This window comes from Grampus griseus, assembly GCF_964374135.1.
Source record: "Grampus griseus genome assembly, chromosome: 3".
Taxonomy (NCBI): domain Eukaryota; kingdom Metazoa; phylum Chordata; class Mammalia; order Artiodactyla; family Delphinidae; genus Grampus; species Grampus griseus.
The window spans coordinates 160634049-160661345 of NC_139019.1; the positions used below are offsets into that span (position 1 = coordinate 160634049).

Sequence of the window (27297 nt, forward strand, 5' to 3'; positions counted from 1 at the left end):
CTCGGAGCGTCTGGCCGGCGCGAAGATGGCGGTTTCGGCAGCAGGGCCCGGGTCGGTGGAGGCGCCCAGTTCACTGCTGCTCGTGGTGGGCGGCGAGTGCGGGTGCCCCGGGCTGCTAGCCTATGTGCTGGAGGAGCTTGAACGAGGTCGGGCCGGCCCGGGAACGCGGTGTCGGGAAGGCGGGCGCGGCGGCGCATCTCGGCCTAAGGGCCAGGGGATGGGGCGGGGGGCGGCTGGATCCGGGGGCCCCGGTGCCCCTATCCCCTTACCGTTAGGCACATGGCGCAGGCAGAGCCCGTGCGTGCCCGCAGAGGAAACAGCGTTCGGGTTTGGGCTGGGCTGCTCCGCCTCGAGCGGGGTGCAGACCGGGGAGGGGATACGGGCCCAGGCTTTGGGACCCACGCGATTGGGCAGCATGGGCAACGGCTCCGCTTCCCGCCCTCCGGGCCCTCCTCGAATCCTCGGGCCTTAGCAGCCTGGAAGTCTTGGAGGGAGGAGCAGGGATGGGGAGGCTGGGCCCGGAGCTCCAGGGCCTACTTTCCGCAGCTCCATGAGGAACTGCTAATTGGGGTGTGGGCGGGTGCTGCCTGCTCAAGGGATTTGGCACCTGGGGATATGAGTCATAGGTGCACCTGCAAGGTTAACCTGCAGCCACTTGGCACGGTGGGACCGGCAGGCGTGGTGCACCCCGAACCGCGATTGGAGGGCATTCATCCATCCCCCATCTCTCAGATCGGCAGGGCCTGCCGTCCGTAGCCAGTAAAATGGGACGGCAGCAAACATCTCGGTTCACAGGATTAAGGAATGTCACCCCACAGGGCATCAGGGATAGCGTGGGGACCAAGGGCAGGCTCAGTCCTGCCCTCACAGGACTAATGGGTCTGGTTGGGGGGCGGGTACCAAAGTGAGTGAGGAGATGGACCAAGTTTTAAGCTCAGATGGTTACAGGGGTGTTCAGAGGATGCAAAGGGCTGAGAGGACCTGAAGGGTGGGGAGAAGGACCTCTGGGCAGTGGGAACAGCTCACGCGAAGGCTCAGAGATGGGAACTGTGCCTGGCAGGGCTGAGGAACAGTGAAACCAGTGGTGGGGGGGGGAGGATGACGGAGGGGACAAGATGACTGTGTAGGAGGCCGGGACTTTCTTTCTGATGTCCTGAGTCTTCTCTGTAAAATGCCTGATTTACACTTTGGGTTCCATGAGGGTGGATGCAGTGGGCTCCAAAGGCACATTGGATGGTTCTGAATTTCCAGGCCGTCATGTGCAGGGGCAGGTTGAGGGGAGGGGCCTGTGGCGGCCCTCACCAGCCATCCGCTAGTTATTGAAGTATTCTGGGAGCTGGGAAGCCCAGCTGATTTCCTACCTCCCTTCCCCCCTCTCCCCACCAGGCATCCGGTCGTGGGACATTGACCCTGGCGTCTGCAGCCTAGATGAGCAGCTCAAGGTCTTCGTGTCACGGCACTCGGCCACCTTTTCCAGCATTGTGAAAGGTGAGGCTGGGGACCCTGCATGCCCCAGCTCTCCCCTTCTGCTCATTCAGTGGACAGGTGTTCTTTGAGTGCCAGCTATATGCCAGGCATGGGGGTCAGGGAATGGCTGTAAGCAGCAACAGTAATAACACAACTGAGATCTACTGAGTGCACAGCAGGGGCAGGCCCTGAGCCAGCACTCACTTCCTTTGGTCATCAGCACCCCACAAGGCAAGAACTTGTGTTTTTGTCCCCAGCTGACAGGTAAGGCAGTGAGGTGTGGGGGACAGGGAGACCTCTGAGGAGGGTCTTTTTGGATGAGAAGCAGCTGGGGCTGGCGTGGAGTGTGGAGGGAAGGGCCCAGTCAAAGGGACAGGACATTTGGAAAGTGAGGGGCTGCTGAGCGGGACTGGAGGGTGGAGTGTAGGCCTGGTGTGGCAGGGACTATGTCTGGTTTATGCCTGTGATTCCTTCACAGGGCCAGGTACACAGTAGATGCTCAATAGATGGGGACCTGAGAAAACAAGATCGAGGAGGGAGTTGGGGTTCCTGGGCCAGCCCCACATGTCCCGTGGCTCCCTGGGGGTTCTGGGGTGACCGGGGTGAACAGAGCAGCTGCTGGGCAGGGCCTGGGTGTTGCCTGCAGCTCTCCCCTGCCTCAGCCAGCCTGTTGAGTCACCTCCAGGCCGCTGCAGGAGGGGAAGGAAGTGTCCGTCGCCTCATTGTCCCAGTGGTTCTGGGTGGCTTCCTGACCCTCACCATTTGGGGGAGCTGGAAATGCCATCCGCTCTGTGTGGCCTTGACAGCCACTTCCCCTCTCTGTGCCTTAATTTCCCCACCTGAATGGGGCAATATCCGCACATGATAAGAAGCCCGTGATAAACTGATAAAGGGTAACCAGCAGTAGAGGGTCCTTGCCTCTCCAGACCCAGGCCGGGTGCTCCATATTTGAAACACATCTGGTCTCTGGGGAACGGACGAGCGTTCGGATCCCAGAATCAACCCCACTTCCCTCTCCGTGGCCCATGAGGCCTCCCTGCCCTCGGCTCCCTCCTGCTGCCCCTCGCTGCAGCCCCACCTGCCCCTTCCTGATCCTCAGACACAGAGAGCTCAGTCCTGCCGCAGGGCCCTTGCCCATGTTGTGCCCTTTTCCTGGTGTACCCTCCTTGGCCCTCCCTGGGCTCAGGCTCCTTGATTATAAAATGAGGGTGACAGTGGCGTCCCCTGCAGGGCTGAGAGCTGTGAATTGGGCCCTGCCAGCAGTGGAGGCCTTGTTTCCAGCGTGAGGCCTGCCAAGGCGGTTTCCTGTTCTTGCCTCATCCTGACCTGCAGCTTTACCACATGCCTGTTAATCCCTGGATGACCCTCTGGCTGGGGGTCCTGGGAAGCGGGGTCCTGGAGGGGCTCATGGCCGCCTGGGGTTACACAGTGAGGCAGGGTTTGACCTTGTCACAGGCTGATGCCCACACATGTGGCTCAGCCCTAAACTCACAGGGCCCGGTTCCCCCACAGGCCAGCGGAGCCTGCACCACCGTGGAGACACCCTGGAGACGCTGGTCCTCCTGAATCCATCAGACAAGTCCCTGTGTGACGAGGTAGGGAAGGGTAGGCTCCTGGGGGCAGCGGGCTGCTGGGACGAGCGCCATCCCCTGGCCTCACCTCATGTGTCCTTGCCTTCATGCTGCCTGAAATCCTCTTGACACCCAGCAGCAGCGAAGCCTCCCCCGATGACTCCAGCCTCGATTTATTCCCTCCTCAGAGCTGATGGTGGGAGCGGGTGGAATCAGGAAAGGCTGGAGTTTGGGAGGAAGGAATGAGATAGGGAAGGGCTGGAGGTGGGAGGGCAGAACCCAACCGATGTTTGCGTCCCGTGCGTTCCCTTGGGCTGGGCCCCGCTAATTGTCTGAACTGACTTAATACTTCTAGCTTGTGGACATCTGTGCTCTTCTCTCAATTTCCCATGAGAAAGATGAACAAGATAGAGCCCCGGGACACCGCTCTAGATACTCTTGTACGAGTTGATTCCTCTGATCAAAAATGCTCCCTGAAGGGGCTCGAGGAGACAGAGCCAGACACAGGCCCCTCTTCCCCATAGCACTGGGGCTGGGCCAGAGGGAGAGGTGGGCTTCAGGGAGCCCAGAAAGGGTGTGCAGGGCTTCCAGGAGGAGGGGGCACCGGAGCTGGGCTTTGTAGAATGAGCAGGAGTTGGGAGCAGGAATAGGGGGTCGAGCCCGACTGGAGGCCTACAGGCTGTAGTCCCGGCTTCTAGTTTAGTACTGGCCAGGCCGTCATGGGGACAGGAGTTGGGTGGTTATATATACATTAGGGGCTGCGGACCACCCCAAAGAGGGGTGCTGACTATCTCACTGCACAGAATAGGGCCTTGAACACTCTCCCTCTCCCTCAGCTCCGGAACCTTCTCCTGGACCCTGCCTCTCACAAGCTGCTGGTGCTGGCTGGGCCCTGCCTGGAGGAGACGGGGGAGCTGCTGCTCCAGACAGGGGGCTTCTCACCCCGCCACTTCCTCCAGGTCCTGGGGGACAAAGAGGTAAGCCGCCCCCTCACCATGCTGCCTCTGAAGCCTGGCTCGTCCCCGCTGGGCTGAGTGACTCCAGCGACCTGCTGTCCCCCTGAGCATCGTCCCTTCCTCCTCTGTGGAATAATGGTGGTGGCGTGTCTTCCTCCTGGGCCCAGTCCCATGACCCACTGCAGTGTGTGGGCCTGTAGATTAGCAGATGTCTCAGAGTCTTCAAGTGGCACCGCAGATTCTAGGTCCCATCTGAATGGGGGTCCCTTCTGAATCCCTTAGTCTGGGTGGGGCAAAATGAGCAAAAACCTGGCAAACCATGTTTGGTTTGATAAGAACCAGTACACAGGGGTGGTGGTGGGGTGAGTGTAGAAGGTCTCTCTGGAGGATGCTGTGCTTTAGGAGTTGAGAACAGCAAGTGCAAAGGCCCTGGGGCAGGGAGAGTGAGAGAGGAGGGTAGAGGTGGACAGGTGGTGATGGGCCCTTCTGGGATGTGGGGAAGGCTGGGTTTTTGTCCTGAGGGTGACAAAGGCAGGCAAAGGGCCTTAGTTTTCCCAAGGGGCTGGGTGTTGCCTGGCTCCAGGTGACCCCTTAACCATTCCGCCCTCTACAGATCCGGGATCTCCTGGCCTCCACACCCCCGCCTGCAGACCCACCCAAGCTCACCATCACCTGCCCGACCTTTGGTGACTGGGCCCAGCTGGCACCCGAAGTGCCCGGCCTCCAGGGCGTGCTCCAGCTGCGGTTGAACCCTCCAGTGCAGCTGCCGGCTTCTGAGGGCCTGCGTGAGTTCCTGGAGTACGTGGCCGAATCGCTGGAGCCGCCGTCCCCCTTTGAGCTGCTCGAGCCTCCGGCCTCCGTGGGCTTCCTCAGGCTCGCCCGGCCCTGCTGCTACATCTTCCCTGGTGGCCTGGGGGATGCTGCCTTCTTCGCCGTCAATGGCTTCACCGTGCTGGTCAATGGTGGCTCCAACCCCAAGTCAAGCTTCTGGAAGCTGGTGCGGCACCTGGACCGGGTGGACGCCGTGCTGGTGACCCACGCGGGCGCTGACAGCCTCCCCGGCCTCAACAGTCTGCTGCGGCGCAAGCTGGCGGAGCGTGATGAGGCAGCCGCTGGCGGGGGCTCTGGGGATGACCGGCTGCGCAGGCTGATCTCCCCCAACCTGGGCATCGTGTTCCTCAATGCCCGTGCAGCCGCCTCGCGGCTGGTACGCGGGGAGGATGAGGCGGAGCTGGCCCTAAGCCTCCTGGCCCAGCTGGGCATCACCCCCCTGCCTCTGAACCGTGGGCCGCTGCCGGCCGAGCCCACCGTGCTCTTCCAGAAGATGGGCGTGGGCCGGCTGGACATGTACGTGCTGCACCCGCCCTCGGCCGCCACTGACCACACGCTGGCCTCTGTGTGTGCCCTGCTGGTGTGGCACCCCGCGGGCCCCTCCGAGAAGGTGGTGCGCGTGCTGTTCCCTGGCTGCACGCCACCCGCCCGCCTCCTGGATGGCCTGGTCCGCCTGCAGCACTTGGGGTTCTTGCGGGAGCCTGTGGTGACCCCTCAGGACCTGGTGGGGCCTCGGCGAGCTGAGAGCAAGGAAAGCGTGGGCTCCCGGGACAGCTTGAGGAGAGAGGGCCGGACGACGGCACCCTCCAGGCCCGCCCAGGAGCGCCCCGGGGTGGCCCAGAAGGAGCCACCGCGGGCTGAGGCCCCTCGCAAGGCTGAGAAAGAAGCCAGGCCCTCCCGGGAGGTGAAGAAGGACCCCAAGCCGAGCGCCCCTCGGACCCAACCCCGGGAGGTACGGCGGGTGGCCTCCGCTGTGGTCAGTGGCAAGAAAGCAGGTGCCCAGGTGGCTCCCAAGCCCCGCAGAGCACCCAACACACCCCGCCTGGGTGTCCCACCAGCAGAGAATGGGCCCCGCAGCCCACCTAGCTTCCGGTGCAGAGAGGCCAGCCCCGCCACGGAGGCCTGTGGCTCCCCAGCCCCCCGGCTGGTGGCCACGCCCAGCCAGGAGAGCAGCCTGGAATTGGGGCTGAGCCCAGCTGGGGAGGAGGGCGGCAGCTTGGAGGAGAAGACCCTGGAGCTGCTGTTGGCCACCAGCACCCCAGAGCCGTGCACACCCTCACCCGCCGGAGCCCCCCAGGGCCCAACTGAGAGCAGCGGGCCACTGTCACTGAGCCCGCTGCGGGGTGGGGAGCCTGGGCCGGATGCATCCCCCACGGTGACCACCCCCTCGCTGCCTGCCGAGGTGGGCTCCCCGCACTCCACAGAGGTGGACGAGTCCCTGTCGGTGTCCTTTGAGCAGGTGCTCCCACCACCAGCTGCCGCTGCAAGTGAAGCCGGGTTGAGCCTCCCACTCTGTGGCCCTCGGGTGCTCCGCTCGGCCTCCCCACACGACGTGGACCTGTGCCTGGTATCACCCTGTGAGTTTGAGCACCGCAAGGCTGTGCCCATGGCGCCGGCACCTGTGTCCCCCGGCAGTTCCAATGACAGTAGTGTCCGGTCCCAGGAGCGGGCGGGTGCTCCAGGGGTGGAGGAGACACCACCCACGTCCGTCAGCGAGTCCCTGCCTACCCTGTCTGACTCGGACCCCCTGCCTGCCGCCCCTGGCACCGCGGATTCAGATGAGGACACAGAGGGCTTTGGGGCCCCTCGCCGCGACCCACTGCCTGACCCGCTCAAGATACCCCCGCCACTGCCCACCCCACCTAGTATCTGCATGGTGGACCCTGAGATGCTGCCTCCTGAGCAGGCGCGGCTGAGAGAGGGCCTCGGCCATACCCGGAAGCCCCTTACCCGCCCCAGCCGTGGCACCACTGCCCCCAAAGCCACTCCAGTGACTGCTGCCAAGACCAAGGGGCTGGCCAGTGGGGACCGGGCCAGTCGGCCACTCAGCGCCCGGAGCGAGCCTAGTGACAAAGGAAGTCGGGCACCCCTGGCCAGAAAGCCCTCAGTCCCCAAGACAACCACTCGAGGTCCATCCGGTAAGTACCTGGGGGCTGGAGTCCTGCAGTGGGTTCCCTGCCCAAGTCCTCCTCCTGTTCCCCGCTTGCTGTGTGGTCTCAGCCACACGCACCACCCTCTCTGGGCCTCAGTTTCTCCGATAAAATGGAAGCTCTGGCCTGACTCCTTAAGCACTTGCAATTCCAAGGTGCTCAGGCGGTACCGTCAACGGAAATGTAATGTGAGCAGCATCCATCGTGGTGAATTTTCCAGTAGCCACGCTAAGCCAAAAGAAACAGGTGAAGTTAACTTTAAGACCGCCCCCAGGTTGGATGATTGCCTAGGAGGACTCGGTGTATGGTCATACTCATGAGTTTATTACAACAAAAATATACAGAGCAGGATCAGCAAAAGCGAAAGACATGGGGGGGAGTCCCAGGGAAACCAGGCACAAGCTTCTGGAAGCCTCCTCGCAGTGGAGTCCCATATCATGTGCTTGGTTCCCTGAGCTCCAAGCTGTGACGACACGTGTGAAGTACCGTCGATCAGGGAAGCTCCTTAGAGACTCAGGGCACAGGGTTTCTATTGGGGCTGGTCGTGCAGGCACCCTCTACCTCACACGTACACTGGAAAGGTTTCCAGGATCCAATTCTTGGACACCAGCCGGCTGTCCCGCAGTTGGCCGCAATCCTGACACTGTCTACCCAGAGGCAGAATCACATTCCACAGGTAAAGGGCTCCGTCCCCCGAGCACCCTCCACTTCAGGTGCCAGTCACAAGTCCAGGCTGTTACCCGTGCTTCTGACCAACTGGTTGTAAATCGGAGGTTCCCATGCCCCCCTCCTCTGGTTTGATTAATTTGCCAGAGCTGCTGACAAAACCCGGGAAAACCCATTTAACTCACTAGATGACCAGTTTAGTATAAAAGGCTCTTAAAGGGTACAAATTAACAACCAGATGAAGAGATGCATAGGGCGAGGTCCCAAACAAGGGATCTTAGGTCCTCATGAAGCTTGGGACCCTGCATGGTAGCACAAAGCGTTCTGGTTCCCTGGTGTGGAAGCTTTCTGTAAAAGGGCCAAAAAGCGGCCTTTTGAGGCTTTTATGGAGGCTTCATTACATAGTCATGATTGACTAACTCATTGGCCAATGGCGAGTGACTCAACCTGAGGCCCCTCTCCCCTGCCCAGGAGTCCACACGCAAGACTGAAAATTCTGACCCGCTAATCACAAGGTTGGTTCTCCTGGCAACAAGCCCCCACCCTGGGGTGGGATCCAAAGTCACCTTCATTAACATAAACCCGGTTGTGATGGAAAAGGGCTTCTTATTAATAACAAGACACCCATTTCACCCTTTTGGCCCTAAGGTGTTTTCTGGAGCTGAGGACTAGAGACCAAATATAACAGAGATGCTCCCATTGCTCACATTGATCAGAAAACTCCAAGGGCTTTGGGAGCTGTGAGCCAGGAACTGCGGATGAAGGACCAAATATATCTGAGAATGACCAAGTATATGTATTTCTTGTAAATCACAGTACTGCAGTCCACCCCCTGGTGGAACAGATCCCTTACAGCAAAGCAATCATACCTATCACAGCACTTATATTTGGGGTCGCATTTATTAGAACAGATGTAGCAACAGTACCGACATAAATAGGCCAGACATTTGGAGAAGCTGTGTGGGACAGGGATGGATGGATTGGTGGATTTTTGGCTGCGTTGGGTCTTCGTTGCTGTGTGCAGGCTTTCTCTAGTTGCGGCGAGCGGGGGGGCTACTCTTCATTGCGATGCGTGGGCTTCTCATTGCGGTGGCTTCTCTTGTTGCAGAGCATGGGCTCTAGGCTTCAGTAGTTGTGGCACGTGGGCGCAGTAGTTGGGGCTTGCGGGCTGTGGAGTGCAGGCTCAGTAGTTGTGACGCACGGGCTTAGTTGATCCGCGGCATGTGGGATCTTCCTGGACCAGGGCTCGAAACCTGTGTCCCCTGCATTGGCAGGCGGACACCCGGGAAGTCCCGGGATCGATTTAGAGAAACGTCATTTGCTCCTTGTACCTTACGATCAATTTGTGCAGAACTATTCAGCACAGAAATCAGCTGGTGATTAGCTATCCTGGTCCTCCTCGGGCCAGTCATTTTCCACAGGTATTACCTCCAGAGGAGGCTTTAACTCAGGCTCTCAATACATTTGATCATCAGTATCAGTGTTACCAGAAGACTCATTTACATGAGGTAGTTGAATGTTACCAGCGACAGGGCTACACCATATCGCAATATGGTTACCGTACGATTCATTTTCATTACACAACCAATCGGTAAGAGCTACAGACGTGTTCACTTTGCCTTCCCAACAGAATCTGCCTTTGCCCATATACCAGACGGTACTAAGGACAGAGGTCGTGACCACTGGCCACGACTCAGTTAGCTCCGGATTCCACGGTAACTAGGGACAAGTTCACGAGCTTGTACTGAGTCTGATTTCCATTGTGTGTCGTATCGCAGGGCCCACCTCCCTTCTGTGGGGAGGACGCGAGTTGTATTTAGAATATTCCTATCCCAACTAACTGTGCTGCAGGGTATATTTTATTTCTAGCTTTACTGGAGGTGCGCGCAGTCAGGGTGCATCTGTGTAAATTATAAATGTCCCCAGAGAACTTCCATGAGCTTGGAGGGCCGTAACATTCCCGTAGGTGTGTGCGCCCCTGAGCCCCGGCAGCTAGGATTGAGGGCCACTGCCCCGTGGCCACTTCAGCCTGCGTATGTATTTAAATAGTCAGGAGGCCTTGTTGGGTCCCAATGCTAGTTCTACATATCCAGCACTATTGGCAGTCTGCCTGACCCACTTTGCTAAAACCTCATTCTCTTTCCAGGCTGGCTCCCATCCTTCGCCTTCCACCTGGAAGAGAACTCCCCCTAGTCTGCCTATTCTAATTAATCTTTATCCTCTGGATGCCACTCCTCATTAAAAGCAAATTTCACTTGTCCTAGGATACCTGCTAGCACCTATTCACCCTAAGGCTCTTTCTGGCTTGTGGGCCAGTGTTGTTGAATCCACCAGAGACCTTGTTGCCGTTGTGTACTAAAGGCCTGGGTGCAGATAGGGTGCATGTTTTGCACCCCAAAATTTTGGGCCCCCCAGACGAGGCTTAGCTGCGTGGTAAGCACACCTAGATGTAATTTAATTTAGTCTGAGTATGCCATGAGGCTTCCCATGGCCTGCCTCGTCTCTGGTAGGGCTGTACCCCAGGGGAACTTGAGCGACCATGTGATGCCCACTGCTTTAATCCCATCGGGGACCCACTGTTTTTTCCTAGTTTGATGAATCGTTTTCCATCCACAAAAGCAGGATGACACGTGCTCGTGCACAGCACACCCTCCCATGCTCAGCACGCTGCCGTTATACTTTGTCCATCATAACCAGGGACCTTTCTAAGCAATTGATTGTCACGATCTGTAATTACACAGTGATCACATAGATCAGTCAGCTGGGAGCTATACACCACACAGTTTGAAGTCCCAGTAGGAAACAGTTCCCAAATGTTATCCTTTGTAGTAGATGTAGCCCGAAAAATGGGAGTCAGAAGACACAGGCGCATCGCTAGAATTCCATTTAATCTTTTAACAGTTGGTCCTGTCGTTAATATATCTCAGGACCAGAATGTCTTTCCAGAGCCATGCCATTCAGCTGTGCAGGCTGCTGTTCAATCTTATCAGGTCCCCAAATCAGGGCTGATCTCAGCAGACCAGCTTCAGCCTGCTGGGCATCTGGTATGCTTCTGCTAAGAGATTCTATTATTCTCTTGCTCTGAGGCTCTCTCCAGGTGTTAATAAAATGTTGGATTTCCCTCATTGCATAACCCACTTATTCATCCCTTTACCCTCAGCTGTTATTCTTCCTCTCCATTTGTCATTTATCTTTACCCACACTTTTCCACTCTTGGAAGGGACGTTAGTTTGGCCACCGTGCTGGTCCAGATTGCTGCCAGGAAACTAGGCTGGCAGGTGTCTCCCCTGCCCCGTCCACTGCCGCTCGCCTAGAGTAGGGTTACACAGGTACAGAACCAGTGGGCTCTTGCAACTGCTAGGCAGCGCGGCAGCATTCACTGTCAGCACCAACTTTGCCAGAGGCGGGTGAAGGCACATTCCGGGCCCATTAGCCCCTTAGGAATTCTGACATAAAGGTTTAAAGATACAGTTACCAGTTTCTTGTTGAGGAATCATCCCTGCTTCTGGCCCCCACAGTTGCATCCCTGGTTCTGGGACTGCATCGAGTAGGAGAAGAAAAAAAAAAAGTTGCTGTGATGCGGGGAAGAGTTATACAGTCGCATCAGCATCCTCCCCCACCCCGACTTGCCCACACCCCCAGAAAAGTGGAGGAATCTATCCAGTGGGGACCCGCCCTCAGCCCCGCTCATGTTGAGTGTGAGCACATGCTCGTGACGGTGTGTAAGCCAGCCTCTCAAGCCTGTGTCTCCCCTGGTTTTAGACAGCAAATGCTTCAGCCGCCCATTCCAATGTTCTATTAAACCATTACTCTGAGGATGATACGCAACACATCTGGTGTGAGATCTCTTGCCACTGTTGGACAGTGTGGGCTGTAAAGTGCACCCCTTGGTGCGAAGAAATGTAACTCAGTGGCTCAAATTGTTACAGTATTTTCTGATCCAGTCTTATTTTGAGCATTTGCATCTACCATCAGGTATGCAAACCCAGTGCAGGGTGTCTCTTCCTGTTAGGGCTCATCTATAGCCCCAGGGCTCCTGGCTTTGGTCCAATGTAATCCACTTGCCGGCTACCTGTGGGGCTCTGCATTGCTGCAGCCCTCTCCCCATGCCGACTCATTCATGGACCGCCCTCCCAAAACGTTCACTTGGTGGTTCAGTGACCTTCCAAACCTGGAAGGGGTTCTTCTGGTGGGCATTGACATGTCCTACTTTCACACGCCCCTTAAATTCCCAGAGTGATTTCCATAAGGCCGCGCCCCATGCAGGCATCCCTTTAATAGTCCAGGTTTCCATTGCCCGTCCGCCCGACCACACAGCCACGCCATGGGCCCAGGAGTAAAAACCCAAACATAGGGGCTTTTACCGTTGCTCAATTCTTCCACCACTGCTCGGAAAACAGCGTGCAATTCAGCCCACTGAGCCCATTTGTTCTTGCTGCCTCCAGTCAGAGTCTCGCCATCCCCTGGTTTTAATGCAGCCGCTTTCCAAGCAGGTTATTATCCATTCATCTTGGAACCGCCATCCATAAAGCAAGCGCGCTTTGTGGTTCAGTTGAGAGCCGTCCATAGGGCAAGGCCACGTGCCAGTCAGTTCCAGCAGCTCCTCAGGTGGCTCCAAAGTCGGTCCTGGAGGAAAAGAGGCTACGTGCTCATGATCCAGTGGGTGCCTCCCTGCATTACCCTGGCAGCGTGCTCTCAGATGAACCATTTCTCTTTTTATCATGGAACACTTCTGGGCACTGCGTTCATTGGAGTGTTTCTCCAGCATCACCCAAGACATTGTGGGCATCTCAGGTTTCATGATTATTTTATGTCCATCAGTAATCGAGGTGATCTCAGTTAATGCCCAATCGCAGGCTACTAATGGTCTCTCAAATACTGTGTATGGGCCGTAGCATCTTGGAATTTTCTGGTCCAGAATCCCAGTGGTCACTGCTGGGAGGTGCTCCTGGGCTTTTGCCCGAAGCTCCAGTCTGCAGAGTGTACAGAGTATGGCCGACACTTCCCAAATCATACCTGAGTGGGGGGTCGGCAGGGCCCAACGGCCAAGTTGAGAGGGCTGCCACCGTTTGTAATTCAGACACAACCCGCTCTCGTTCGGGTCCCTAACTCAGAGCTTTCTTCCGGGTAGTCTTCCAGATGGAAGCAGCATTCCCAGATGAAAATCCAAGTCAACCAACCAAACGCTGGGCTTCTTGTTTGGTCCTGGGGAGGACAGTGACAGCGGTTTATTTTTAGTCTCTTGTGGAATATTCCAGGTGGCCCCTGCCCAGGTTCTTCCTAAGAATTTGACTGTTCGGGCAGGCCTGGAAACCAGTGCTGGATTTATTAACCCACCCCAGTTGGTCATGTGCGTCCCTGTTGCACTCAGATCAGTCCTAGCCTGCTCTTTGGTTTCCGCTATCACCGTAACACCGTCAGTATAGTGTATGATTACACTGGCGACCCGCATCAAGTCCACGTCCCTTCTGACCAAATCACAACAGTAAGCCAGTGAGTTCAGATACCTCTGTTGCAGCACAGGAAAGGTAAATTGGGATCCTTCCCATGTGAAGGCCAACTGCTGCTGGCTCTTTTCTGAGATCAAAACAGGGAAGAAAGCATTTACGAGGTAACTCGCTGAGTAGCAGCCTCCTTGCATTTTCTGTGTGTCTGGAACGGCTGAGCCGATGGGTGGTACAACTTGGTTTAAGTCTCGATAGTCTACGTTTAGTCTCCATGAACCATCCGTCTTCTCCCCAGGCCGCACAAGGCTATGGTACAGTGAATTCGTGGGTACCCACACTCCAGCTTCTAGCATATCATGAATTAAAGTGGTCGTCTCTTTTTGTCCACCAGGCGTTCTAGATCACTCTATGTTAGCCACCTGTGTGTGCTCAGGCAGTTCTAGTGGCTCCCATCTGGCGTCCCCAATTAAAACTGGCCGGAGGGCGGACTTACAGGCCTCTGCTTTACAATAGTAAGTAGGGGAGGCAATCCCCAGTCAGCCAGGCTCCATCCCAGTAATACAGTCAGGTAAAGGAGATGTGACCACCTCACACCAAATCTGTCCACTCACCCCAGTTTTCATCCCAATGTGCACCTTCATCCCATCAACGTTTGCATCTCCAGTTCCTCCCACTCTAACCTTAGCCCCCGCTAAGACTTCACCAACTGGTGTTGGAATCACAGTGCTTTGGGCTCTTGTATCTAGGAACCCTAAGAAGGTCTTCCTCTCCTGGCTGTTTTCTCCACGCCTGTGCAGATGGCCTTGGGTCCCCCCCCCGCCCCGCCCCGGGGTGGAGCCAGAAGATCCTGGCCTCTGCTTCAGTCTTTATCTTCATTAATCTTCCTAATCCTCACCCGCAGGGGATTCCTGGTCAGGTTTCTCACTGTAATCTTTGCCTCCTGGCTTTCGAAATCCCTCCAAACTAGAGTAAATAGTGGACTTGTTTGGGGCCCTTTAACAAAACGTTGGGGGCCGCACTGGTCCATCCAATCTCTGCTAGTGCTGCATCTGTTGCCGAAACTAGGCTTCTGTGAGCCAGTGCCACATCGAATCTTGCAGGGAGAGTTTTGGGTGAATTAGAAAAGAATAGCTTTAAAAAAAAAGAACCTCATTGCTTTGCCAGGCAGAGTGGGGCACAGTGGGCTCATGCCCCTGAAAAACTGTGTCCCCCAACCCAGGGGGGATTTGGTGAGGAGTTTAATAGCAGTGGTTCAAGGGCGGGTTGTTGATAAGGTTAAGGTGTGTGTGTGGGGGGGGGGACACCTGTACTCCTTTAATCCTGTCTCAGGTAATCTCTTGATGAGCTTCTCTGGTTCCTTTCATCTGGCCTCAGATGCTGTTCTCTGGGATGAATAATGCTGACATCTTCCATTTGTTGGGGGTTTTAGTTCTGTAAAGAGCTCAAAGGTATTGTTAATATGTATCCCTTGAGGTGGAACAAGGCCCCTGCCCCAAGGCTGCCCTATTGTTTCTTGGCTGCCCCTCCCTTGTCTCTGCATCCCCTCCCTTCCGTGATTAGCAACTGTTTGAATCTGCCCTTTGGGACTCCGGGAAGGTCATGGAGGCTGGAGTCTGCCCCTACAAACAAGAACGGGGTACACAGAAAGGCCTCCATGTCCAGGAGCCCCACAGGGTCCTGCTCAGTTTCAACTCTATCAGTGTCTGCTTTATTCATTCTACGTTTCAACAGCCATCTGAAGATTACCACTCCACTCGGTCAAGTCCCTTGACTCTCCCCTTTGTCTCTCCCCGTTTTCTTAATTACTCTAATGTTCTTGGTGTCATCAGAGAAGCTGAGATAGCAGATCTGATAAGGCTTCTAGAACTGTTGTTCAGTTTTGTAGCAGTAAAGTTCCATGGGGTGCCCATGCAGCAAGGGTCCCGTTAATCACAGCATTTACCAAAACCTGGGTAACAGGCATATTCAGTGGGTGAATGTCCCAGTTATAAATCCCACATGGCTTGCATAGGAAGCATTTCAGCTGCTTCATCTGGGGTGTCCCACTTGGCATTTATGGGGTGAGTTGGGCAGTCCCCCCTTCCCAGGATAAACACACTTTTCAGTGGCGTTTATCCAGTCGGCCAGGCTGGTTATTCCTTTGGGAATAACCTCCTGTGTGTCTGGAACAATCTGTGATTGTTCAGTAGTGAGCTTCGGGTCCTGCATCAACCCAGATGTGCTCTTCTACTCTGCAGCCTTCAAAACCAAAGACACAGCCCCCAAATTGGTTACTCTCACGATCCGTTTTGGTAAAGGTTCTTCAGGAAACTGATGATACCAGTCCACAAAGTGAGTCCGTTTCTTTACACTCTATCTCCTGGTTTTAGTTGTTTCTTGGTTTTGCCCTCCCCCTACATTAACTACCTTCTTGGTGACCAGAGACCTTAGAGGTCTTTCCTGATGCCCCTGCATAATTTTTCCCTCTCTGGGCGGCTTTGAGGCTAATGACCAAACCTCAGATCTACCCAAATCTGAACTTGGTTCAACATCAAGACCCGAGTGAGCACATTTTTTAACTTTCATTTTGGCTACTAGAGATAACAATAACCAGGAAACTGTGTATTCAGCATACTGCTTATTATTTTGCATTTCCTTATATATCCAGTGAGCCAACTCCTTGGGTGTTGGGTCTACTACCATTACTACATTCCGTTGGTAACTTTTACCTTTAGTAACTGATTGCAGTGCAGCTGCAGTTTCATACTGTGGGTGACTGGGTAGCTATCTGGGGATCAGCGTTTGCTCATTCCCCACCCTTTTATCCTTTCTCTTTAAAAAACACATGTTTCGGGGCTTCCCTGGTGGCGCAGTGGTTGAGAGTCCACCTGCCGATGCAGGGGACGCGGGTTCGTGACCTGGTCTGGGAAGATCCCACATGCCGTGGAGCGGCTGGGCCCGTGAGCCATGGCCACTGAGCCTGCGCGTCCGGAGCCTGTGCTCCGCAACGGGAGAGGCCACAACAGTGAGAGGCCCACGTACCACACACACACACACACACACACACACACCAAAAAAAAAAAAAAAAAACCACATGTTTATGTAAGCCAGGGTCATTCTAGCAAATCCCACTCCTGACACCAACCAAAAAGGGTTCCTGGACCCAGTTCCACTGTGTGTGTGTCTGTGTGTAGGTTTCCCCACACCAACAAGCAATTCTTGGGTGCCAGCAGGGCGTCCAGGAATTCAAATCAATTCTGACACTCTCTACCCAGAGATAGAATCACATACCACAGGTAAAGGGCTCAGTCCCACAAGACCACCCTCCACGTCAGATGCCAGTCACAAGCCCAGGTTTCTACCTGTGCTTCTGACCAACTGGCTGCAAACCAGGGGTTCTGGTGACCTCCTGCAACTCAGGATGCCAATCGCAAGTCTAGTTTGTTACCTGTGCTTCTCACTGACTAGCTATAAATCAGAGGTTCCCATGACCCCCTCCTTGGGTTTGGTTAATTTGCTAGTGCAGCTTACAGAACTCAGGAAGAACCCATTTACTCCCTAGATTACTCATTTATTACGTATAAAACTCTGTTAAAGGATACAAATCAACAATCAGTTGAAGACATACATAGGACGAGGTCCCAAATGAGGGCTCTGACTGATGTCCTCAGGGAGCTTGGGGCCCCACACAGTGGCATGTAGAAGCACTCTGGTTCCCTGATGTGGAAGCTCTCTGAAAAAGGGCCAAAAAGCTGTCCTTTGGGGCTTTTATGGAGGCTTCATTACATAGTTGTGATTGACTAAATTATTGGCCAATGGCCATTGATTCAACCTCAAGCCCCTCTCCCCTCCCCCAAAATCAAAGGGCAAGACTGAAAGTTTCAACCTCTTAATCATATGATTGGTTCTCCTGGCAGCCAGCCAGGAGAAAATTCCAAGGGTTTTAGGAGGTGTGAGGCGGGAACTGTGGATAAAGACCAAATACATCTGAGAATGATCAGATTTTATATATATATTTGGAAGGGTTCCCACCATTTCCCAAATGATAAGAAGAGTGGCTCACCATGCCTACACTGCTTGTACGGCAATGCAGTTTATGCTGTACACTTGCTCACCCCTTCCTGGGGAGTCTGGAATTTTGGAAATGGTGGGAACCCTTCTGAAATCCAAGTTCCCAGAAGGCAGCCAAGGGCCAACATGTCTGCTTTCTAAGGGTAGCAGTCTTGGGCTTGCTGTGCTTTGGTTTTTTTTTTTCAATTTTTAAAAATTGTGCTAAAATTAATGTAACATAAAATTGACTACCTTGGGCTCCCCTGGTGGCGCAGTGGTTGAGAGTCCGCCTGCCAAGGCAGGGGACACGGGTTTGTGCCCCGGTCCGGGAAGATCCCACATGCCGCGGAGCGGCTGGGCCTGTGAGCCATGGCCGCTGAGCCTGCGCGTCTGGAGCCTGTGCTCCGCAACGGGAGAGGCCACAACAGTGAGAGGCCCGCGTACCGCAAAAAAAAAAAAAAAAAAAAATTGACTACCTTAAGCCATTTTTAAGTGCACAGTTCAATAGCATTAAGTACATTCATATTGTCGTACAACTATCACCACCATCCATCTCCAGAACTTTGATCTTGTGGAACTGAAACTCTGTCCCCTTTAAACACTAACTCTCCATTCCTCCCTGTCCCCAGCCCATGGCAACTATCATTCTACTTTGTGTCTCTGAATTTACTACTCTAGGGACATCATATAAGGGGAATCATATAGTATTTGGGGTTTTTTGTAACTGACTTCTTCCACTTGGCGTATTGTCCTCTTGCTTTATTCATGTTGTAGCATGTGTCAAAACTTCCTTTTTTAAGACTGAACAGTATTCCATCATATGGATGGGCCACATACTGTTTATCCATTCATCCATTGTTGGATACTTGAGTTGCTTCCACCTTTTGGCTATTGTGAATAATGCTGCTATGAACCTGGATGTACAAATACCTTTTTGAGACCCTTGCTTTCAAATTTGGTGTATATACTCAGAAGTGGGATTGCTGGATCTTATGGTGATTCTATTCTTAGTTTCTCGAGGAACTGCCATACTGTTTGCCACAGTGGCCGTACCATTTTACGTTCCACCAACAGTGCACAAGGGTTCCACCTTCTCCACATCCTTGCCATCACTTGTTATTTTATGGATTTTTTTTTTTTCTGGACACGCAGGCTCAGCGGCCATGGCTCACGGGCCCAGCCGCTCCACGGCATGTGGGATCTTCCCGGACCGGGGCACGAACCTGTGTCCCCTGCATCGGCAGGCAGACTCTAAACCACTGCGCCACCAGGGAAGCCCTATTTTATGGCTTTTTGATAGTAGCCATCCTAATGGGTGTGAGGTGGTATCTCACTGTGGTTTTGATTTGCATTTCACTAATGAATAGTGATGTTGAGCACCTTTTCATGTGCTTGTTGGACATTTGTATATCTTTTTAGAAATGTCCTTTGCCCATTTTTGAGTTAGGTTGTTCGTCTTTTTGTGGTTAGGTTGTGATAGTTCTCTATATATTCTGGATATTGATCCCTTATCAGATAATGATTTGTAAATATTTTCTCCCATTCTGTGGCTTGCCTTGTTACTCTGTTGATAATGTCCTTTGATGCACAAAATTTTTTGATTTTCAAAAAGTTGAGTGTGTCTATTCTTTCTTTTGTTGCCTGTGCTTTTGGTGTCATTGCCAAATCCAGTGTCATGAAGCTTTTGCCTTATGTTTTCTTTTAAGAATTTTATAGTTTTAACTCTTATATTTTGCTTTTTGAGTTAAATTTGAGTTAATTGTTGGATATGGTGCTAAATAAGCATTGAACTTCATTCTTTTGCATGTTGATATCCAGTTTCCCAGGGGCCATTTGCTGAAAAGACTGTCCTTTCCCCATTGAATGTTCTTGGCACCCTTGTCACAAATCATTTGACCATATGTGTGACAGTTTATTTCTGGGCTCTCTATTCTATTCCATTGATCTATATGTCTGTCTTGATACTAGTACCACGTTGCCTTGATTACTATAGCTTTGTAGTAATTGTAGAAATCAGGGAATGTGAGTCCTCCTACTTTGTTCTTCTTTTTCAAGGTTTCCTTGGCTACTTGGGATCCCAGTGAGCTTCCATATGAATTTCAGAATGTATTTTTTCTATGTCTGCAAAAAAAAAAAAAAAACACTGGGATTTTGATAGGAACTGCATTGAATCTGTAGATCGCTTTGGGTAGTGGTGGCATAACAATATTCAGTCTTCCAATCCATGAACATGGGATATCTTTCCATTAATTTATGTTCTCTTTAGTTTCTTTCAGTAGTGTTTTGTAGTTTTCGTGTACAAATATTTTACCTCCTTTTTAAATTGATTCCTAAGTATCTCATTCTTTTTATGCTATTGTAAATGGAATTGTTTTCTTAATTTCCTTGTTGAATTGTTCACTGTTAGCGTATAGAAATGCAGTTGTTTTTTGTGTGTGTTAATATTGTATCCAGCTATTTTCTGAATTCATCTGTTAGTTCTAACAGCTTTCTTTTGTGTGTGTGGAATCTTTAGGATTTTCTACACATAACATTATATCATCTGTGAACAGAGATAACTTTACTTTTTCCTTTCTAATGATTCTTCTTTAAATGTTTAGTAGAAACCCAGTGAAGCCCCAGAGGTTTTGATTACTGATCCAATCTCCTTACTATTTATAAGTCTATGCAGATTTTCTATTTCTTTGTGAGTCAGTCTTGGTAGGTTTTGTGTTTCTAGGAATTTGTACATCTCTTCTAAGTGATCCAGTTTGTTGGTGCATAATTGTTCATAGTACTCTCATAATGCTTTTTATTTCTGTAGATTGGTAGTAACATCTCCACTTTCTGATCTTAACTAATTTGAGGCTTCTCTTTTTCATTTTGTTTTGTTTGTTTGTTTAAAATTGAAAGTTTATTCGCTCAGTACACCAAATAGAATGCAAGCACTGTCATGACAAATATACAGAAATATGCAGATCAACATAAAATAGTAATTTAGTGTAAATGAAGGGAAATCTCTTTAAATGTTATGACAACGTACGCCCAAGAATTTTTCAGTTAATTATACATTTCAGTAAAATAAACGATAATGAATTAAGTGGAAGTTAGCTTTATGAATTTTTCTTAAAAATAAAAATCCAACCCTATTAATCCATGCCAGTTAAACACTCTAACTAAGATCTCCAAGTAAGTGCAAACGGAGATGGAGTTAGTTACCTTTTTTGCTTGAACAGCCCCAAGGAAAGCGGTTACTACAAACACGGCAGGCAAACTGTTAAGACCGACCAATCTAGAACATAGCGTTGAACTAATCTCAGTCTCAAGTTGTGCTGAATGCTCATCATTAGTATGGCACAGTTTGGTCCATGATACCGTTTAATGCCAAAACAGATCCCAATTTGTTACAGAAACACATAGATTACTGTTGCTTTTTTTTGTTTTGTTTTTAAATATATATTTTTAAAAAGCCAGGTATACTTCCACATACAAACGCAGGTTTTCCCAGGAGGAATTTACAGAAAGTAGTCGGGGGTGCACTGGGTCACATGAGGCTCTCCACGACGAGGTGCTGGGTCAAACTGAAGGAAGGAATACTTCAGAGTGTCATCTAATTCCATGATAGCAGCCTGGTTCCCACAACGATAACTTAATTATCGTCGGGTACGCTGACAGTGGTAACCACGTTCCGATCGTGACACCAATTGTATCCCTCCATTACAAGTTGGTGAGCAGGAGAAACCAGTGTGAGACCACTGGCATGGTTAAATGTTTCAGAAATATCTCGTCCAGATGTGTAGCCAGCGCCGCGTGGTGAAATACCGCACCCACCACGGTCCCCTGGATCTGACCATGACGGATCACACGTTGGGCCCTCGTGTGGAACTTCTTGTAAACAGTCCAAGGCTCTCCTATGATCCAGTGTTTCTATGGATGGGGAAGGGCCACCGTGGAGGCAGAGTATCTGTCCATCTGCTAAGGCTGGAAGTGGCAGATAATCAAACAGATCTGTCAAGTATTTCCAAACATTGGCATTTCCATGCTTTCATCATCAAAGCCATGTACTTGGGCAGTTTGTCGGCTTTCGTGGTTTCCTCTCTATTGTGATATGTTCTGGATAACGCACCTTTAATGCCACAAGAAGAGTCAGAGTCTCCACAGAATAATAACCTCTGTCTACATAGTCACCCGTGAATAGTTTGTATCTGGTGATTTCCCACCGATTCTATAGAGTTCCATAAGATCATGGAATTGACCATGCACATCTCCACAGACGGTAACAGGACAGCGGGCCTCTTGCACATTTGATTATTTTGTTAAAATTTCCTTAGCCTGGTTCTCGTTAAGTTGTTTACACTCGTTCAGCTGCTTGACCCACTGGTCCAGCTCCTTGGTGAACGCCTTGTCGTCCATGGTGGCCCGAGCCCCTCCCCTGCTGCCTCCGGCCCCCCTCCCCGCCCCCCGCGCGCCCCAGCACCCCCGCCCGCAGCCAGCTCCCAGCGGGAGTGGAAGGAGCCGGGGAGGGCGACCCCGCGCTGCGCCCAAGCCCCGCGGGCGGTTCCGGGCGCACGGCCTCCAGGAGACCCCCGTCCGCACTGGCCCATTGGGCCACGCACCCCTGGAGTAGGTGAAGGGCGCGGGGAGGTGCGGGGCTTCCGCGCAGCTCCCGCCGGACGATGGGCACCTGCCGCCGCCTCCCGCCCGCCAGCCACTCCCAGTTCCCTTGCCCCTTCTCTCGCTCTTTCTCTTTTTCTTTCTTAGTCATTCTAACTAAAGATTTGTCAATTTTGTTAATCTTTTCAAAGAATCAACTTTTGGGTTTGCTGATCTTCTTCTGTGTCGTTTTTCTACTCTCTATTCTTAAAATCTTTGCTCTAATCTTTATTATTTCCTTCCTTCTGCTAGCTTTGGATTTACTTTTGTTCTTTTTTCAGTTCCTTAAGTTGTAAAGTTAGGCTGTTGATCTGAGATATTAATAAAAGTGTTTATAGCTATAAACATCCCCTTTATCAGTTCTTTCGCACAAAAAGATTGTCTTTATCTTTGAACAGTTTGATTATCATGTGTCTCAGTCTGGTTCTCTTTGAATTTATCCTATTTGGGGTTCATGGAGTTTCTTAGATGTTTATGTTCATGTCTTTCATTAAATATAAGAAGATTTTGGCCATTATTTCTTGAAATAATCTTTCTGCCCCTTTCTCTCTCTTTTTTCTTCTGAGACTCCCATAATGTGTATGTTGGTCCTCTTGATAGTATCCCATAGGTCCCTTAGGCTCTGTTCACTTTCTTCAATTATTTCTCTTTCTGTTCCTCAGACTCAAGAATTTCCATTGCCCTGTCATCAAGACCACTGATTCTTCTGCTTGTTCAAACCTTGAGTGGAATCTTTCTAGTGAATTTTTCATTTCAGTTACTATACTTTCCAGCTCTAGAATTTCTTTTCATTTACTCTTATGTTTTCTATCTCCTTATTGATATTTGTATTTTTTTTCCATACATTGTTTTCTTGGCTTTTTCCACATCTTCCTTTAGTTCTTTGAGTATCTTTAGGACAGTTTTTTAAGTCTTTGCCTGGTGAGTCCACCATTTGCTCTCCCTTAAGGACAGTTTCTGTTAAATTTTTTTCCTTTCACTGGGCCATACTTTCCTGTTTATGTACCTTGTGATTTTTTTTTTAATTGAAAACTGTACATTTGAATCTAATAATGTGATAACTTGAGATCCGAAATTTCCCCTTCCCCAGGGTTTGCTGTGGCTCCTTCCTTTGTTTGATTATTGTGGGCTGTCTCTGTGCTGGGGATCAGTCTGTGGTGTAAACTTAGGGTGTTCTCATGTCTTTTCTGACCCTGTACCTTTTGCTGGGCATCTGTGGTTGCTTTCTAAATTCCCCTGCATAGTAGTTGCTTTTGAGTGTCCTAGTGCTTAAATGTTTGGCTCCCGAAAAGGGAAAAAGAAAAAAAATGAAGGGGGAAGAAAAGAAGAAGAAAAAATTTCCAGTCCTTTAAGTCCCATGTAAGTTGCTTCAGACTTACGCTGAGGGGCTGCCAGCACGACTATCTAGAAGGGGAGCAGATTCTTGGAGCTTCCTACTGTACCATCGTCCCAGAATCCTGCTGTGTTCATTCTTTCCTGCATACTACTATATCAAAAGGATATTTCAGCATGTAGTCAATACAAAATATTACTAGATAGTTCCCTTTTCTCTTTCCACACTACATCTTGGGAGCCTGGTGCGTGTTTTGCACTCCCAGCGTGTCTTGTCTCACACCACGTTCCAGTGCTTGGTGGCCACTGCATCAGTCAGAGCAGGTCTAGAATTACCAAGAGGGGGCTGGTGAGAAAGCAGCGACAACGATGGCAGTCATAATAACTCCAGGTCATGTTCACTGAGCGCTTGCTCTGGACTGAGCCCTATTCTAGTAGCCTGGGGTGGTCCTGCCCTCCGGGAGCCGACAGGCATCTCCAGCTTCTCTCCCCATGTGGCTTGTCCTCAGCTCCTGGCCACCCTGGTCTCTTGATTGTCTTCTAGCCTCAGCGCCCCCCTGAGCCCCCACTTCTTGTCTTTCCTGGGCAGATTCCAAGAGAGGCATCTGATGGGCCCTTGTGACCTTTGGCAGGTCAGGGGCTCCCAGCACAGTGGCAGGGAGGGAGAGAGGGTGGCCCCTAGGGCCCATGGGCAAGGCTGGCACCCGGAGGCTGGGGATCATCTGAGACCTTCTCTTCCTGGGCATTTGACCTCTTTCCAAAGGCCACAGTCTTGGCCACTCAGGGTCTCCTGCTCCCACTGCTTCTGATAAACCAACCATCTACATTAGTATCAGCAAAGCCTGTCTTAAAGGGCCAGAGGGAAAACATTTTCAGCTTTGTAGGACAGATGGTCTCTCTCTCAGCTCCTCAGCTAGCTACTCACTCAGCTAGGTGTTGTAGCACAAAAACAGCTCAGTAAGTACTCAGTGGGTGTTCTAGTAAAATTGTATTTCCAGAAGCAAGCAGTTGCCATATTTGGCCCACAGGCCATAGCTTGCCAGTCCCTGCTCTACCCCTGTCCTCCTGCCCCATGGCTTCCGTCCACATTCCCTTTGTCTTCGCTTTGCTGTTCTGCCTCTGCTGCTCCTGTCCCCCTCTCGCCTTCCACAGCCACGGTGGCTTTCCCTTCCTGGGGCACCACTCAGGGTCCTCGACACCACTGTCCCCAGTTATGAGTGAGGGGCGCTACTTGCCCAAAGCTGGGGATTTCATTCATTCTGCAAATGCCCCAGCAGCCTTCTGGGCCCACACCCTGCACTGGGCAACGTTTATGATCTTAAGACACTGAACACCTGGCAGGCTTCCTGTGGCCAAGACCTGGCTATGTCCTCAATCACTTGGTGAGTTCACTGGCCCAGGAATGGTGGCCTTGTCCCCCTTGCACAGGCTTTGGGTTCAGGGCATGGACAAGGGCCTGAGAGCAGCTGCCCCAGCTCCATCCAGGCTGCCCAGCCTGCGTCACCCTCTCTCAGCTCTCCTTCCTACACCCACTCTGGCTCCCTGTCAACCTTGAGGGCAGGGATTTTTGTTTGTTTTGGTCACTGCCGTGTCCCCAGGGTGCGGTGCCCAGGAGAGTTTGATAAATGCCCGATTGGCTCCCCTTGAATAACTAAACCGGTGGATGCTGCTGAGAATTCCAGGTACTGCTGCTGTAGGAACTCAAGCTCTAAAACCCCCTCTTCCAGGGAGCCCTCCCTGGCTGCCCCCTCCCTCAGGCCCTGGGGATGTCTGTGTCCAGGGACTGGCCAGGGAGTGTCCAGGCACTGAGGGGTTGGCTGGGGTGTTTGCAGGACAAGCCAGGGAGAGCTTGTCAACCATAAAATGGAGATCAGGCTTCCTGCCAGGGAGGGATCCACTCAGAGAGGTGCAGGTGGAGCTGGGAGCCTTGTCCTGGGCCCTGGGTCTCAGCCCCTCCCTGTCCCCAGAGCTCACAACTGACCCCATCCCTCTTACCCACAGGGTCAGCTGGCAGTCGGCCAGGAGGGTCACTGGCCCCGCCGAGCTCCCCCGTCTACCTCGACCTGGCCTACTTGCCCAGCGGGGGCAGTGCCCGCCTGGTGGACAAGGAGTTCTTCCGGAGGGTGCGTGCGCTCTGCTACGTCATCAGTGGCCAGGACCAGCACAAGGAAGAGGGCATGCGGGCTGTGCTGGATGCGCTTCTGGCTGGCAAGCAGCAGTGGGACCGTGACCTCCAGGTGCGTGACGACCCGGGTGTGAGACAGTCCCGATGACAGCAAATGTCACTGGGACATTGCCCAAGCTCTTGCCACTGGGCAGGGTCAGCGCTTCCCGGTGTCTTCCTGCTGAGCCCACACTGTCCTGTGGGGTTGGTGTGACCCTCACCCGCATCCAAGGAGGGAGTGGGGCTCAGAGAGACTAAGCCATGTCCCCAGGGCCATGCGGCAGTGAGGTCAAAGGCAGGAGTGCCACCCAGCTCTCGGGACTCTGTTCCTGTTACATCCACTTCCTTGTCTGCAGCAAACCTGGGTGAGGTTGCAGGGTGGGGCTGGTTTGATCACCTCGCCTGACCCCTGGCACTGAACCTCCGTAATGTTATGAGAATCAGCCAGGAGGAATAGGTGAGATGTGTGGTATCTACACAGCTAAGAACGTTGAGAATTGACCCTGAGGGCTGGGGTTGTCCTCATGGGAAGCCTTGAAATAGAACCTTGAAGGGTGAGGCGAATTTGGATAGAAGGAGCCTCCAGGTACCTGGCCGCCCACTCAGCCTGTGAGTGGGCTGACACCCAGCCTTGTACGCAGCTTACGGAGCAGCTGCGAGGGAGTGTCCAGGGCAGACGGCACAGCGTGGGCGAAGGCCAGTGGCGGGAGCAAGCTTAGTGTATTCAGGGAGCTGGAGGGAGGCCTGGGCAAGAGAACAGGGGGAGATGGCAGCAGTGGGTGTGGGCGGGAAGCATGGAGAAGAATTCGCAGAAGAGTGGTCCGGTTTGTGGAAGGGTCCTTTGGATGCCATGGGAGGGAGAAGGGACTTCGGGGACAGGCTGGCTGCCGGCTGCAGACATCCAGGCAAGAGGTAATGGAGGCGGAGACAAACGCGTTCGGAGAAGAGGGGCCTCAGATGCCTTGGGGCTGGGCCGGGAGGGCAGAGGGCGCTCCCCCTCACCGTTGGTCCATCTGTCGCACCCACAGGTGACCCTGATCCCCACCTTCGATTCGGTGGCGATGCACGAGTGGTATGAGGAGACGCACGCCCGGCACCAGGCGCTGGGCATCACGGTGCTGGGCAGTAACAGCACTGTGTCCATGCAGGACGAGGCCTTCCCCGCCTGCAAGGTGGAGTTCTAGCCCCGCCCCCAGCACCACCCCCCGCCCCAAGTCCGCCGCCGTCCTGAGGTGCACCTGTGTCAGAAATAAAACAGGTACTCCGCGCGGCTGTGGCCTCAGTTCCTTCTGCCGGCAGGAGACTTGGCAGCACTCCGCGCGGTCATTGCTGCCATGTGGGTCCCCAGTTCTGGGGGGAGACAGCTTCTGTGGAGTTCCCAGTAGCCTCCAGGTCAGGCATGCTCTGGCTTCCGTGTCACAGATGGGAAAACCCAGGCCCAAGGGCGACAGTGCCTCTCAGGTGATGACCCCTGGCCAGTGGAGCTCGCTGCTGACCGTGGCCCTCCAGCCCATCCCAGCGGCCGTGAGGGCCCCGTTCTATAGACGGGAAAGGCAGCTGCCAGACCCCGGCCACACAAACCATTTAGTGGCCTAGCAGAGATCTGAACCCCAGTCTCTGTGCTCCAAAGCCATTAAATAAAAGTTGCCCTCTGTTCCTAGGGATAATTGGCACTCATGGCAGGAAAGTCTCACTCTACAGCAAGGTCTTAAAAGGAAATCTGAGGGAATTCTCTGGTGGTCCGGTGGTTAGGACTCAGTGCTGTCACCGATGTAGCCTGGGTTCAATCCCTGGTCAGGAAACTAAGATCCCACAAGCCACTTGGCTTGGCCAAAAAAAAAAAAAAAAAAAGCAATCTGAAACTTAAAAGCTACAAAACATCAATCTCCTGATGAAGCCCCTCCCTGATCTCTCTATTCTGCACATACAGAAACACCTAGATAGTGTTTTCAATAAGATGCCATCTGCACTGGGTTGAATGGTGACCTTAAAAAACTTATGACCAAGTCCTAACCCCTCAATACCTACCCCCCTTTTCCCATGAGGAGAGAC

General features: G+C 52.6%; 1 protein-coding gene and 1 pseudogene across 2 annotated transcripts; one reads left to right on the forward strand and one right to left on the reverse strand.

Annotated features, from left to right (window-relative positions):
* On the forward strand, positions 1-26479 carry MAP1S (microtubule associated protein 1S). The gene is made up of 7 exons (XM_082652113.1): positions 1-146; positions 1387-1488; positions 2980-3062; positions 3875-4015; positions 4608-6963; positions 25083-25318; positions 26274-26479. Exons 1-7 carry the CDS (start codon positions 26-28, stop codon positions 26427-26429), a joined length of 3195 nt encoding a protein of 1064 aa, XP_082508239.1. The 5' UTR covers positions 1-25; the 3' UTR covers positions 26430-26479.
* LOC309821041 (serine/threonine-protein phosphatase 2A catalytic subunit beta isoform-like) lies at positions 20612-21509 on the reverse strand (annotated as a pseudogene). Its single transcript has one exon. The product of its transcript is annotated as a serine/threonine-protein phosphatase 2A catalytic subunit beta isoform-like (transcript).
* Positions 26480-27297: the final 818 nt, after the last annotated feature.